General features: G+C 40.3%; 1 protein-coding gene across 13 annotated transcripts in view; it reads right to left on the bottom strand.

The window, feature by feature from the left end:
• Positions 1–16,223, bottom strand: part of PRRC2C (proline rich coiled-coil 2C) — a 70,184-nt gene that overhangs the window by 48,993 nt on the left and 4,968 nt on the right. For all 13 annotated transcript variants that reach the window (XM_036388234.1, XM_036388238.1, XM_054515814.1 and 10 more), the window contains exons 2-4: positions 5,079–5,246; positions 3,809–3,986; positions 316–419 (exon numbers count right to left, since the gene is read on the bottom strand). In XM_036388234.1, coding sequence (XP_036244127.1) covers positions 316–419; positions 3,809–3,986; positions 5,079–5,193 — 397 coding nt within the window. In that variant the 5' untranslated portion in view covers positions 5,194–5,246. The remainder of the gene's footprint in view (positions 1–315; positions 420–3,808; positions 3,987–5,078; positions 5,247–16,223) is intronic.

Below are 16,223 nucleotides of genomic sequence, written 5' to 3' on the forward strand. Positions count from 1 at the left end.
TCTCTCCTTCCCGTGCCAAAATTGTTTGTATTAGAAGTGACTGTGATTTGCCCTCCTCACCACAGCCACACTGAAGATTTTATGCTGCCACCATCACTTCCCTGTCAACTCAAAAGAGGTGACTACACCAAGCGTGTAGAAGTGAGCCAGACCTGCTGATGACTGCAGTGGCTGGGATGGGCTCATTTCCCAGCCTGGAATGTTGCTCCCACGACTTTCCCCAGTCCCAACTGGCCTGGCCAAGCCTGAAGGGGCTGCTGAGTGTGGGGGTCTCTCCCAGCCTGGTGTGCAGTGCAGAACCTGAGCAGCACTCACCATCTTGTCCTGGCTTGGTGTTGGCCCAGGATTTGGCAACAGGAGCTGCTTCTGGAGGAGCAGGAACAGCAGGCTTTGGCTGGGTCTGCGGCACGTCTGGCTGCCTGCAAGGAGAGGAAAAGCACTTGTGACTACAAGAGGGTGAGCACACAATAACAGTGCCAGGATGGCTTCTGCAAACAAGGGAATAAAACAGGGGAGCTGTGCAGCTGAACAACCAATAACTACTCTTCCTCAGGAAAGGCATTTTCTTACATAAAAGGAGTTGTTATAGTAACAGTTAAAAAATTGACTAAATTAACTAATTATTTCAAGATTCTATTTCCCAAAGAGGAGAGGAATGAATGAAAATCGCTGGGCAGAAAATGCAGCCAGGCATGAACTGAATTACAGCTTTTAAAGAATTGTATTGGACAATCAAAAAAACCAATCCATCTCCAACCATCAAAGGCAATAATCTGGATTAATGTTCTCTTGCCTTGGGAGTTAACAGAGGAAAGCAGTTCAAGACCACCATGAACTGAGAGAAAGAAGTCAAATACATGTCAGGAATTCCCAAATAAAAGGAACTGATAAGGAAAGCTAAAGATATCATGAAAAATTCTATGGGTATCATGAACTGAAGCTTAGAACATTAAGTCTTAAGAAATGGGCTCAGTCCCACCATCTTAACAATGAAGAGGCACAAGCACTCTTTTTGTCCAGGGTAAAAAGCCCAGACACAAGCCCTTTCTAGTCTGCAGATTCACTCATATTGTTCAACCTCCTTCAATAAAGGCTATTTCTGAAACCTGCCTATTCAGGTAACTTAAGACTCAAAGCATTAGTGTCTAAAACCAACTAAGACTCCTTAGCTCCTTAGTAAGAACTTTTGATAAAACAGCAACTCTGGGGCAAATCCTGTAGTCTAGAATCACTTGTACACCAGTGAAGAGAGAAGCAGTGTGGTACCATGTCACTTCACTGAAAAGAAACAACTATAAATGCTTCAAGTAGATCCTAAAGTGATCCTAAATTGCTGAGGACTATCACTCAGAAATCAGTTCCATTTGGGTTCTGCAGTGATCAACCCATGCAACTCCACAGGACTCTCAGAACTGACAGAGAAACAAATGCCATCAAAAAGATCACTGCTGGCAGAAACACACAGCTTCTCATGGGGATAACAAAATGCAACTTTCATGTTCCAAGAGAGTATTACAATCTAGGGAAAAAACCCAGTTCTCATTTTTTTCTGTTTTGCACTTGCATTTCTTACAGCTGCACATTTTCTAAGCAGGCTTTGGGAAATTTATGACTTACATGGCTGAACTTTGTGACACGAGTGAAACAAGGAACAAGACTGTGAAAGAAACTACTCCTTGCATTTCTCCTGTTTCAAATACAAGCCCATTTAGAATTTGAATTAGCTAAGCTGCCTGCAAATATGGATGAGTGAAAGAACTCAGCTGAATTTATCAAATCACTACACAACAGCCTGCACTATCCAGGAAAGAGACTGAAGCAATACCCACAGAATGAGTGGCAACTCAAGAAAGCAGTAAAGTAATTAATTTTCATAATTACAGGGAATAACAAATCCATGTGAACTCCAATGCAATGATACAAGAGAAAACGAATTAAACTAAAGCAAGCTGTTATCAAGATGTAACCTTTATCTGCAACACTTCTGAGAGGAACAATAAAACACTTCACATGTAAACTGCAGCATTTCAAGTCTAAATATCACAAACACAGCAGTAGTCAAACAAATGATCTTGAGATCTGAGCAAACACATCAGATATTCCAAATTTTGGACAATTTCCTCATGGCCTGGGCATACACACCTGTTCTTGGGAATGAATCTCTCCCTCACCAGTTTTATCTGGATTCTGAGGCCCTTATCAGAGTAATACATAGGGAAATACAAACAGCTTCCAGTTGCAGATAAGGGACAGTTACTCATTTGTTTGTAAACAGAATCTCCTAACACATGGTCTGGTATCTCCTAGCACATGGCCATGCAAAGGCCTGCTTTAGTCAAACAAGCTCAACACAGATTTAACAGGGCACAGTGTGACCTTGAAGCACAGGGAGATGTTGTTAAAATACCAAAGAAAACCCAGGGCAGAAAACTGGGACTCTGCAGTTTCAAAAGTTTAAAATAAAAGGCTAAATACAACACTATATCCCTGAAGTCTATCAGCTTTTTAGGGAGATGCCTAAAATTGGTATTTAAATGTAGGAATGTATACAAAGAAAAATAAAGGGAGAGAAAGATGAGGAAGGAAACCTTTAAACCTCATCTTTTACTTTCACAAGCACTAGGAATGTACAACCACTGTCTGTCCCTAAATTCCAGTGTTTTCCAGAGCAATTTGTATGAAAAGAATTAACACTTAAACCTTGCTTCTACTTAAACAGTGAGAATCACATCCTATTTTAGGCTTACATGGCAAAAAAGAACTGCTTTAAAATACTTTCCAATTAGAAACTGAAAAGTTTCAATTTCTATTTTATTTCTTCCTGTGCAGGACCAGGAGTTGGACTCCATGACCCTGATGGGTCTCTCCCAAGTCAGCATTTTCTAAGATTCTATGATCCTTTCATCCTATTTTCTTTAGCTGTACAAGTGTGAAATAAATCATGCACTGAGCATGGGAAATTTGTATCACACAAGATATACAACAGTGCACCAACATTGCCACAACTTCTGTCTTGTTTATTTCACATATTGGAGGAGTCTGAAACAATAGTGTAGAGCTCAAGATAAAAAAAAAATTGAAAGTCTTTAGAATTTATGGCATTCCAGCAAAAAAAATTAAAGTACAAATATTAAAACCATTAGGAAAATAAAGCAGAGACTTAAACAAACATATGCAAACCAAGAATTTTTGAGTTTCCTCTGCCATACATCAGCACAAGCAAATTAAGCTGATTTTTACATACTCATGAACTTGCAAGCTATTCTCTAATTTTCCTGCTGTGCTCCTTGGGGTTTCAAGAGAATTTTATTTAAGGTGATGACACTGATCTTACAAAAACATGCTGTAGTATTTCCTGTCAGCAGACATCAAAATTTACATGTCCAAGGAAATATTCTTCCCCTCACATGGAATTTATAGCAGATAATTTTCAACTTAAATGTAAGGAGGTTTTTTTTGTGCAAGTTTTTTTTTTTAAACTAGCCTTCTGCTAGCAAGATTCTGCCTCACAGAAATTAATAGTGTGCTATTTCCTCTCTGATAGCTACACTGAGAACAATCCAGTGTAGCCAATTTCTTCCCAGGTCCTGCCAATCTCAAGTTTTGGGCAATCCTGAGAGAAATGGCCCTGCAAACCAAGCCAGAGGGGTTTTTTTCTGTTTGTTTGTGGTTTGTTTTTTATTCCACAGAAATCCTGTAAAAGCTTAAAGGAGAAAAGTTTCTCTATTTGGCTGCAGAACTGCAGAAGAAATGGAGTATCTAGAATTGTCACTTCTAATTGTCAGTGCAAAAAAAGGTGAAAACTCACTTCTCTTCTTCGTGCTGTTCTTGTTTTGAAGCCCATCCTGTGCCATCCTTAGGCACAATGTTCACATTGGGGTCGTTGCCTTTGTTCTCTGCTTTGAGGCTGGGCAGATTAGCTGGGGGAGGCATCCTCCTGGAAATAGCAACTTTTCCAAGACTCTGCAATCCATGGCGTGCAGCAACTGTGTGCCAGAACAGAAAGTGCAAGTTAACAACTCTGTTTAGGCAGAGCTACATAAAAATGTTTTGTAAGAAAGTCAGAAAAATTTAAGTGTTAAGAATTAAAAATTTTAAATGCTTGAGAATTTATTATTTAAAAAAAGGAACTGAAAGCACATGGTTTGGGAAGACCTGAGTACTTTTTGAGGAGTGAGTCATTATGCCTATTCCAGATATTAAAAAGGATATATGGCCCCACCTTTATATATAACATTCAGTGACAGAAAGCTAAAGAAGCCACTTACAACATGATGCTAATGTCAAGCATTATTCTCTTGCTCTCCTGGAGCTTAATGTACATTGATGAGTCCAGGAATACCCCTATGGGTCTGGCCCATTTCCTTATTGCTGCAAATTTCAGCTGGCAGACGCTGCCCTTGCAAAAACATTCCTACAAACTGTATTTACTCCAGACCACAAGTACAAAGCTAATGCACCCCACAGGACATTCAACCTACCAAGCACCTAACTCAGGAACAAGCACAAGTTACTGCCCTGGGTAAAAAACAATATTGTGGCAACCTTCAACAAGCTTGGGCACTCTTTTTCTCTTCTACAAACAATTTAGGCAACTTTGTCAAGTTCAAAACCTTCAGAACATCATTTCCCCCTGGTTCTCCATTCAATGACTCATGAAAAAGCAGGCTCACAGTCACCTTTTTCAAGATATCAGTGTGTAAGTTTTATCTAGTGTTTGTCAAAAAATCCAAGTCCCTGAGCTGTAAGTGAGCATTGCCTTTTCCTTAATTAAACACTTCCAGCATGGCAAATGTAAATGCAGTAAAATGCACAGCTGGAGAATGGCACATCTTTATTTACTCACATTCTACTTCCTACTAGGCTGCAAATGCTGTCTCTCTGAATTGACACTCCTGTTTACAGCTAAGCAGAAGCTCTAATGAATGCTGCCTTCCACAATCCCTCCATTTCACTGCTGCACCAAGCAGTTATGGAAAACCATGCTGTGGTTAAGTGCTCATATACTCTGCACTCTTAATTAGCACTGCAGTAATGATGAAACTGCAAGAATGCAACTCTAAAGAGAGCTTACTCACCTGTGGTTTTCTGAGTTTCCAGTGACTTTCCCTTGTAAGTATTAAACAGACTGAGTGTTGCATACTTCGTTTTTCCATCCTTTGCTTTTGTACTCTGGCCTGACTTTTCCGACATTTCGCTGGAAACTCATCGAGTCCGGTACCTTCCGTTCGCTCCTCAAAATCTGCCTGTGGAGAAAAACAACAGAAAAGTGAAACAACCTGAACAGGAGCCAGGACTGAAGTCAGAGTTCACAGGGCAGGAGTGGACAGCGTATTTAACACCATTAGCACTGTTTCATTTAAGAATTCTGCAGGATGCCAAGGAATGCATTAACTCCAGAAACCTTATCCTTATGTAACATCAGGAATTTTTAAGAGTTTCTGTATCTTCAATAAGAATGTCACAAAATCAGGAGGGTCAGCATTTAATTAACATCAAACACTGTTAAAATGGTAAATACCATCCATGATTTCACTAGAAAATGAATAATAAAAAGCCAATCCCGAAGCCCACAGACACACAGAATTTCCACCAGCAGCTCCTTCCCCACTGGGGAAGCTCAATGACCTCACCCACTCCCAAAGCCAAGTACTGAGACAATTACAGTTACTGCAGTACAGTATTTCTGGAATTTGCTTCTTTTTTCTCCAATTAAAACCATCATGAACACAGCAGCCAGAGACACTAAATACACAGAGTAAGAATTTTTTGTTTGTCAAAACCAGAACACAGTCTGCTCAGAGGAGGAGAGTGAGAATTCCTTAAACCAAGAGTTACACTATTCTTCCTGCAGCAGTAAATTACAGGGCTCTTGCAGCAGGTCATTCCTCTCCTCCCTCCTTCCCCCAGAATAACAGGCCTTGAGAGAAAGAACCCAGTAATTAACTGTGATACTTCTCCAGAAGTTCTTGGAAGGAACTTGCAGAGTTGCTGCTCATCACCAGGCAGGAACACAAGTGAGCATTCACTCAAACAGAGCATTATTATACATGTTGATTTCTCTTAACAGTCAAAAATCCTGCCACTCTCTTCACAACAATTTTTAATCTGTTTCTATATGAATTCCAGAAGAGTTATACATGCTCAAAGCCTTGTGTTTCAGTCTAAAAGCAGGCAGCAAGAAGCAAGACATCCTGCTCAAACCCTTCAGTGATCAAACTCCCATGTCAAACCCAGAGCTGCAGATCTTCAAAGGGAACGTGATTCACATGCAAGGTGCTCATGGATTTAAGAGTCTGCAAGGACAAGCAATCTAAAGACCAAAGCACCTACTTGGGCATGACAGACATTCAGCAATGTCAAAAGACCATGGAAATTTAATTTATACAGGTATGATAACACTCCCAACCTCCTCTGCCTTCTACCTCAATATACAAGGCATGATTGAAAAGAAATTAAGATGGCAAATAACCTTGGGATGGCTCAGCTTCAGCATAACTTGGGCCAGAAGCTATTCTATTACAATCCATGCAGGCTGCTGCAAAGGGGATAATCTCCAGCCTTGTGTGGGGCCAAGAAAATATTCTCCCCTTAGAAAAAGACAGCAACTCCCAGATTCTTCTTCCAGATTAGTCAGCACTTGGCTATTTCAACAGCAACTGTTCCACCAACAGTTATTTTATGTGTCATCCAAAAATACGAAATGCAGGACGGGAGCAGGGCTGGGAATCAGAACTCTGGATGAGCTGTTTGCACTTGACAGAACGTGTGAGCACAGTGACTGCAGTTCAAGGATCACCTGAAAGCTGCTTTGCCACCCTGTGCTCCTGGCAGCTACTGCCCAGCACCTTCTGTGGTGCTCCAGGATGACTGTGATGGATTCTTTTCCATAAATACAAGGCTGGGAACAGAGAGGAACAGAGGAGCGGAAGGGACAGAGTCTGCCAGGCTCTTTCACAGAACTCCTCCTGGTAAACTGGATCTCCTTCCAGAAGGAAAGGCCAATGCAGAGGCTCATGTATGATGCAGACCCAGCCTGATAAACGAGTCTGCCTGGATTCAGGTCCCCAGACAGGCTGAAAGCAGCAGTCTGGCCATGAATAACACTGATGGGCAAAGCCTGACATGCTGGATTGCAAGCAACTCCTGGGGCAGCCTGAAGAGTGAATGGTTGCTTGATAACTCCAAAGATAAGCTTGTCTCAATTCATGTTTCAGACTGGGTGGGTTTTTTCCTGTAAAGATATTTGAGTGTTGAGCTTTGGCTCCCAGTGGAACCTTGCAGTGTAGTTTTTTTGGAGAGATGAGGGACAGCCTAGCAGCCAAGTCCGTGGCTGGAATGTAGATTCTGTATTTATGATAAGAGTCCATCACAATCATCCTGGAGCATCAGAAGGTCCTGGGCAGTAATTGCCCAGTGCAGAGGGTGAAAAACCAGCTTTGAGGTGAGCCTATAACTGTATCAAGTCATAAACTACAATCACTGTGCTCACACATTCTTCAAGTGCAAACAGCTCATCCAGAGTTTTAATTTTTGGCCCAAGACTCGTCCCAGCCAAGGAGTTTGTAAACAAGAAGTAGCTTCACAAAGGTGAATAATCTAAAAACTGGCAAACAAAACAAATAAATTAAAAAAAGACAACTTGGGTCATTTTTTACCCACAAAATTGTCAACAGCAGCAAAGCCCTAACAGATACAAGGCAAAGCAAGCAGAAAGCAGTTTGAGGGTGGTTTAAGATAATCTTCTGTCATATTCTTCCAAAGCCTGCACCGCTGGTAGAGATGAAATATGGGAAATCTTAATCATAATAACACTCTTTTTTACAGAGCAATACAGATTTCATACTTGGGCAGACCTTCACTGTAACAACTGCTCTTTCTAGAACATTTGACAGCTTCAAGAACAGGGCAGTGAACACATTCCCTGAATACCTCTTTTTATGTTTAATTGAGAAAAATTAGTCTGCTCATTACAACTGAGCTCTAAGCCTTTTATACTATTAAAATTCATACTGTTTGACAAGTTTTTCCCAACTTGTATTACACAGAAAAATAAACTGTTTTACAATGATTAAAACTGCACATTCCTCAGTAATCTGACTTGCACAAAATAACTAATTTCAACTAGGCAGGTCAATATATTCGATAATATACAATATATAGATATATTTAAGTACATTTAGACCTGATACTGGTTGCCAAAGAAGATATTCTTACAAAATTAGACTTTAGACCAGGTACTGAAGCCAGGGATGACAAACCCTCCCTCTGAAGAGCCTTGAACAAACATCCTGCCGAGTCACACATTAAACAAGCACTCAGAGCACTCAGAGCCACCTGACATCAGCTCTGAAGAGACAAATGCCTGACTCTGAGCCATGTGAAACCATCCAGCTCCAAGACTTCATCCAAACTTCAGCTGTGTGTACCACATTGCTACACCTGAGCACTGGAATCACTCCCTCTGTACAGAACACCTGAGGTGTTTCACCACAGGACACAGGGAGCCCTTTCCTCCCGAGGTGAGTCCCCATTTGCCCAGCATTTCCATGTTTTGTTATTATTAGTCAAATCCTCACAGTGAAGCGCTGCTCTGCACCAGTTTAGGCTGTGTGCTGTAGCAGAGGCAGCTGTGAGCACCCCTAAGGACACACAAGGTGTCAGGAGCACTTTCCAAGCTGAGGAAGCGCAGTGAGAGCCACCAGGACAGGACAGCACAAGCCACAATGGCACTTGGCAGGAGGGTTCACTGCACCATCAAGAAATTTAAGCAAGTCAGCTGCTCACTGGGAATGATTACAGTTACTATCATGCACAACTACAGAGAGCACAGTGCTCCCAACATTCTGGAGCAAACCTGCTCTGCAATGTTATTTAATGAGTTAACTGAACTTCACTGTGCCTTGAAGATTTTAGAGTAAAAATTATTACTCTCATTTCTGTACCAGACTATTTTTTCAGACTCCAACTGGTTGACTGTTTTAAATCCTGCAAGGAACTCAGAAGCTTGTGTACAGAAAATAGCACACAAAGAGGCTGCCACAAATTCTAAATATCCTGGTCTCTGTTAAGGAATATTTACTTGTGCCCTCTTAGACGTTTAGAGCTGGTACAAGAACAAACTGAATGCAGTGGATTCCAGACTACAAAAACATGTTTTTAATAGTAAAACCCCAACAAACAAACCCCCACACATATTCCACTAAATTCCTAGCTCTCCTGATCATTTTAGAACTCACCTCTAGGACTTGTTTAGAATTTCCTGATACCATTTGTTACTCCTGCAAACTTTGCACAGTGTTCCATTAGGAACAATTGCAGCCTTGAAAAGGTGTCACCTCTGCTTCAGAAAAAAGTTTTACTTAAACAAGGGAAAAATCTTGTGTATTTTGAGGTCACTTTTGAGGACTGAGTTGCAAGAAGTAGAAAACATTTAACAGCTTGACTCCTAAGTTCTTGTGAGACCAGATGATAAACAATATTTTATACACTGCATTTTTAAACTCCTACCTAGACAAAAAAGGTCTGATTTTTAGTGCAACATGTCAAGAGACTTCTTCAGCAGTATTTAAGCAGTCAGATTCAATGCAGTCCTTCCATGTTAACCCCCAGCCCACACCTCTTCAGCCTGCCAGCTCAATCAGAACAGGAAACCTGGACAGGAGCTTCCCAGGATTTGAAGCATTAAAAATACTGGAATAATTCTCACAATTCCTATTCAACACAGCAAGGATCTCTAGTCCCTGTCAGCTCTACTCCAAGGGCTGAGTTTTGGCCACATTTGGAGAAAGATGCACTGAAATGATTTAAGGCAAAGAGCACCACTGAAGACTCAAACCAGGTGAAGATCTGAACTCTCAGTGCCTCAAATGCCCATCTGTGAAGTGGGAAACATCATCAAAAACACGACATGAAAGTTTATTCATAACTGGGACACATTAGCACCTCTCTCAAAACAGAAACCAATCCAGAAGGAATTTCCATACACTATTTTAAGCACAGTAAGTAGTGAAAGGGTAAAAACCATCTTATACAAATCTGTTATTTGTATCCAGCCATAACTTCACTTTTCTAAGAATAGCTTTGTTTCTGGGACGCTGAACAATGTGGTTCTGGTAAATCCTGGAACTAAATACAACTACTAAAAAATTTAAAATTATATATAAATATATTAAAACATATTTATACATATATTAATATATATAAATATATATTTATACATATATTTAAAATATATAAATATATACATTTATACATATTTTAAATATATATATATAAAATTAAACTTTTTAACCACATATGCCATTTGTTGTAGAGGCAGATGCTCCCAAATCAGTGTTAGTAATTAAAAAAAAAAATTCACTACACATAAAAATGTGGCATTAAAAATTTTAGACAAAGTTTTCATTTCAACTGTAAGTCTGGCATATTTAGATTCTACAACTGAAGAAACTGCCCACTGCTGTAAAATCTAAGCATAATCTCCAGCTAGATATGAATTTTTGAAAAACAATTCTGAGTGATCTTCAGAAAAGAGACCAGTTTAAATCAATTACAGAAACAGAATGCCAATTTAAAACAAAGAAACAGAGGATACTGGAGTCAAAGCACTTGGAACCCAAGAAAGCCTTTTTTGTGCTTTTTGTAAGCCAGTCTCATGGAATCCTATTATTTTAAAAGGACACTCCAAAATACTGTGCAATTACTGAGTACATGGGGTTTGGATGTGGCTTTGAAGAGGGAAGGCTGCACACAGATAAAAAATGGAATTCCAATTAAACATTCCTCTGACATGGATGTTTATCAACAATCTCTTCTTGATGGCCTCATACTTTCATCTCTGGAACCAGCATTTTTAGCCCAATTTTTATTTACAAAAACATAACAACAAAACAAATACACAAAAGCTCTGGTCATTTATCCCACTATTAAGAATTCTTAAGAACTGCAGCACTATCAGCTTAATATGACCCAAAAAAACAAGCTTGGTAGCAAAGAAGTCTCTGTCAAATCTAAGCATCTAATAAATAAAACCTCTCAAATCAGGATTTCCCTTCCCTCCAAGAGCCACTTGCAGCAAGGTTTATTATCAAGCAGATTTCTGCTAAGTAGGCTGAAAATTGCAGGAGAACTTTGGGGATTCCAATCTTTTTTTCCTTCATGTATCTCCATCAAGGCTCTATGACCTACAGGAGGAGAAACTCCTCAAAGTTTTGAAGAGTTTAGTGTAGATCTCAGTACAGTCCATTCTATACAAGTTTACTATCCTTAGAAAGTCTCACTTATACACTCTCCCATCTCTAGATTTTGGGCTCACTGGTTTCCAGCACAGCTTGAATGAGGGTACAAAGCACTGATTGCATGGACTCTGTAAAATCCATGGAGATTGGCAGCCAAGAAGGACACAAAAACCCTTTAATCACCATCTCCTCTTACCCATCACCTCAGTGGGAGAACTGTGGGATGGGCACAATCTACAGAGGAGTTCAACAGCCACCAAATGGAAAAAAAACAAAATTAGTTTGGCTCCTCAGAAGCAAGACACTCCATCCTGAGACAAAGCTGGAGCAAAGCAGGCTTTGCTAGTTCAATTATTCCTCAAATAGCTCCTCTTTAAAGGCTAAAAAAAGTCTTTCCAGAAGAGTACCAAAGCTAAGTGTGCCAGGTGGGAAACACACCATGACACAAGACAGCCATTTTAGGGCATCATCCCCACAAATGCATCTATAAAAATGCAGTTTGGGGATGCCAGAAATGGGCATCGACAAATATGTCAGCATCAATTCTAACAGACATGCAACAACAGTCTAAATAGAGCTAAGCAATGACAAACAACCCAAATTAGCCACCCACAAAAAACCCTCTACTCAGAAACTACTTCAAAGCATATGTTCCTTCGAACCAGCAATCTACAGGGCAAGCAAATGTGCTGCCTTAGAAGGCAGCTTGTGGAACCCATTTTTGGGAGAAATACTGATCACCTAAACCCTGGCTTCCCAACAGGAGAACCAGCAACAAGCCACAACAGCTCAGGGAATTTTTGTTGGGAGCATTTTAAAGCTAACATGGCACTAAAACTTTTAGGATGATTACTGCAGGAAAAATAATTACGTCAGTTTTATTCATTTTTTTTTTCTTCAGAACAAAAGAAAAAATAATTAAAAACTCCACAGATTCAAGTACAGCAAACCTTAAATTTGTCTCTATCCATAGATTTAAATATCTATTTAACAGTATGTGCATGAATATTTCAATGTAACCATATTCCTGTGGAACAGCCCTGACAAAAGAAGCTTGATCAGCAGGCTCAATCAGAATCAGCATGACTTAAATGTGTCCACATAACAAGGGATTAAAAAGGCACAGACAGGTTAAACTCACACTGGCAATAAAGCTGTCAAAAATGCACTCAATACTTTCAGGTGTCACACAGCTGCTTTTGTTCAGCTGAGATCATTTCTGGTGTTTCTAGTGCTTATGAAATCTTTTCCTTTTAGGTAACTGAGAGATTCTGGTCCCATCCCCTCTCCTCACAGGCAGAAATGATGCCAGTGCAGCGATTTAGGAACTTTGGGTGGAAATAAAGCAGTTTCAGTTTCATTTTTTGTGGAATTTTTTTTTGCATGTTTATAGTCAGAGCATAAAATAAAGCTGTTCAGTGTCCTCACAAATACTATTTCAATATTACCTACAACAATGCAGTTATCCAGGAATTCAATGCTTTCAATGCTTGTCTCTTTCTTCCATATTTTACACCAATGGCCCAAGTCTGGTCTTCAGCTTTCTACTGACTAAGGGAAGCTGTTCATCAAGACACCCCTTGCACTGACCTCTGCCTTTTACAAGGAGCTAAGGAGACAATTTAGAGATGCACTCAAGCATAAATAGAGCTACTCTTAAAACAAAATGCTGAAATTAGGAAGCTCCTCCCTAAAAATTTCATTCAGTTCTCAACTACTGCACATGCAGAAGATATAATAACCCTGTCTGCTGTAGCTTTATAATGAAATACTGTTATTTCTATTGTAATGGTAACTTTACAATTAAAACAGAAATTGATTTCAAAAAATATCGATTTTCAAAGTGGAGTATCAAGCAAGGTAAAATTAAGAAACTCCCTTCAGTGAATTTCTTGTCTGGTAATTCTTTGCATTTCCAGAGGTTAGATAATGAAAAATGGTACAAGAATCACCAGAGAGTTAGAGAGTTTTAACAAAAGCTCTTCTACTTTTCTGGACTGAAAGCCCAACATCTGCCACCTCAAACAGCAGCACTTTCAAGCAAGTAAGACTCCTACAGAAATCCTACTCTGGTGGTCAAGTACCCTGAAGACGTGAAATACATGATGTCCAAACTCAGCCTTAAGGCTCAAATCCTTAATTAAAAAAAAAATTGCTTGGTTTAAAAGAACAAGATAGAAGTGATTTTAATTTGGTTTCTGAGTTCAGAAAATTTACTTTGGTCATTTTTTTCAAACTTCTTTGCAACACGAGGAATAGTTCTTTAGGCTAACAGACTGATGGAATTTGCATACAAATACTAAAGAGAAGGGACCAAAAGGTTGAAGCTGTGAACCTGATTGCACCAAGTCATGAGCATCAGAATGTGCCTGGAGGTGCCAAATGCACCTGGGCTCAGCATTCCCCTCTACTGGGATGGTCCAGACTGGTCCTGGCAGAGGCACAGCAGCCTCAACACTGCAGCATAGTCTGTGTGTGTGTCTGTCTGTCTGTGCACCCACAGGTTTGTAGGGCTGCCCACTGCTGATGGAGGTGATGTGGAACCATGTTCAGTGAAACAGTTCTCCACATGTCTGCTTGCAGATTCCAAGAGTAACAGCCATCACACTTACCCAGTTCTTCTCAGAGCAATTCCCAGTTTGGGTTGAGGCACAGCAGGGCAGCAATGCAAACCAAACCTTATTGCTCACTGGCACATGAATGAAAAGCTGTCAGAGGCCCAAAAGCCTCCTACCTGTGGGATGGGAGCAGCACAGGGCAATATGGCAAACACAGCACAGCCCTCACTGCTACTGCAGCTGTCCAGCTCCTTCTCCCATTTGTTCTACACAAACCACACCAGTGCAGAGAAACAACACCACAAGCACAGCTCAAGTGCAGATGAGGAATTAACCACCAATACCTGTCCTAGAAGCCTTCCTTCAATGTCAGCCCTTTGCAAATTATCTGAGTTTCTCTGCCACAAAGGATTTTTCAAGACATTCCAGTAAAGAGACTCCACCTAGATCAGCACCAAACTGGACAAAGGCAATGCACCAACCCAACACAGCTACAATTTAGATGTTACAGTAGATTACCAAACATGTTCCAACCAAAAATCTATTCTTTTCTGAAAACCCAACATCCCAGATTTCTCTGCAGGTCACTTTTAGAGCAGGTTATTTTATTTCTCCTTAGCCTGACAAGGTCTTTACAAGTCTTTCTGATTTCTTCAACATCAAGTATTAAATGAATTTTTTGCAAGACAGATTTTTGATTTTCCAGTTTCATGCAGCTGGTTAAGAAACTTTCATAAATTGTAAATTTTTAATTGAGGCAGAAGTTTTGAAGTTCTGGAAGAAAGCCAGGGCCAGAAAAAAGCCCCAAACAGTTTCTATAGAATTAAAGAGAGCATCATAATGATAAGCATTCTCATTATTTCTGGGAACAGAACAATGCAAGTGCTTTTGCCCAATTAGCTTTTCAACTTGCAGATGCCAAATGAGACTTATTTTTAAGATTTGCAAAACCACTTATTAAAGAAATTTCCATTATTTGGAAGAATGAGAAAACTTCAAAGCTCACCAAACTGAATCACTGCCTATTTTTGAGCACAAGATAAGGGAATAAATTAAGGCAAATTCTTGCAGAAAGAAGCTGTGTACCTGCTATCAAAGTGCAGGATTGAAACAGCAGCCTGGGAGGCGGCATTTTCTGTGAATACAGAACACTACCATGACCTGTCTTACCTGTCAGAAAGATTTTTAACTGAAAAAATTACAACTATTCACCAAGCTTCTTCATAGCTAATTGAGATCAGTTTATCCAGACCCCAGCAGCTCTCTGTAAAGGCATCTGGTAATGGTTAGGATCACAAACAATCCCATAAAAATTACAAACACACTCAGCAGACTGTCACAAGCACCACTCTGTTTCTTGCTCAACTGAACCACACCACCCAGCAGAAGCCTGGAAAGGCAGAAATATCAGCAAACCCCTTCTCCCCACACACGAAGTGACATGGGGAGCATCCTCCTTGGTGGCATCCTGAGTGGTGGCTGCTGTGTCAGGCTGAGAAAAGGGGGACAAAAGACAAAGGCACAGCGGGGCTACAGCAGCAGCCTCAGCCTCTCCTCTGAGGTGAGCTGGCTCTGCAGGTGCTGCCTGGGGGAAGTTACCACAACAACAGCTGAGCACGATTCCCCTCCTGAAGCTGCTCCCAGTGATAAGCTGGTGCAAAACACTTCCTTCTAGGAAGCTGGTGAAAGAAAATCAATGAATACATGAAAAAAGACCAGATGCCCAACAGATGAGCAGAAGCTGCAGCCATTTACAGCCAATGCCCATCCTTCCACTGTTTCATTTTTCTCTTTAATACTTACTGCAAAAACCTCTTTATTACCAACCCTCACTGAGCTGGTGGCACATTTCAACTCTTCCTACCCACCCCATGTAAACCTGGGCAGTGGAAGAGAGCAGGACAGATTAGGAGAAAAAAGTTAAATCACTCCTTTGCTGGAAGTAACTCAAGGAATCTCTTTCAAAACTTCCATTTCCTGCTCCTTTACCACAATTTCCAAGCCCCATGGAATAATTAATGTTTTTTCACAGAGGAAGTGAGACCTTTTTTCAGCATTCTTCCCCAGGAACAACAACACTGAGCAGATTTCTCATCATGCTTTTCTGTATCTTTAAAGTATCCCTCACCCCAACTGCAAATAAGTAAAAATTTTTATACTTGTTTTTCCAAAGCCCATATTCACAAGTTAATCCTTAAATAAGAAATAATTACATCTAAAGGGTTTTAATTTGGAAATTTGTTATTAGTTGCTTGAAATAATGTTCAGGCAAGCTCCTCTGTTCATGAGCTCCTACAGAATATTTTGACAGAGCACAGGAACAACTTTAGGGCCACATCCTTAAGGATTTCCCCTCTTCTTTAGAACACACGTGCCAAAATTATTCCCCTCTTTGCCAGCTTTTTCCCTCCAATTCTTTTGTGCT

Source organism: Molothrus ater, chromosome 9 (genome assembly GCF_012460135.2).
Source record: "Molothrus ater isolate BHLD 08-10-18 breed brown headed cowbird chromosome 9, BPBGC_Mater_1.1, whole genome shotgun sequence".
NCBI lineage: Eukaryota > Metazoa > Chordata > Aves > Passeriformes > Icteridae > Molothrus > Molothrus ater.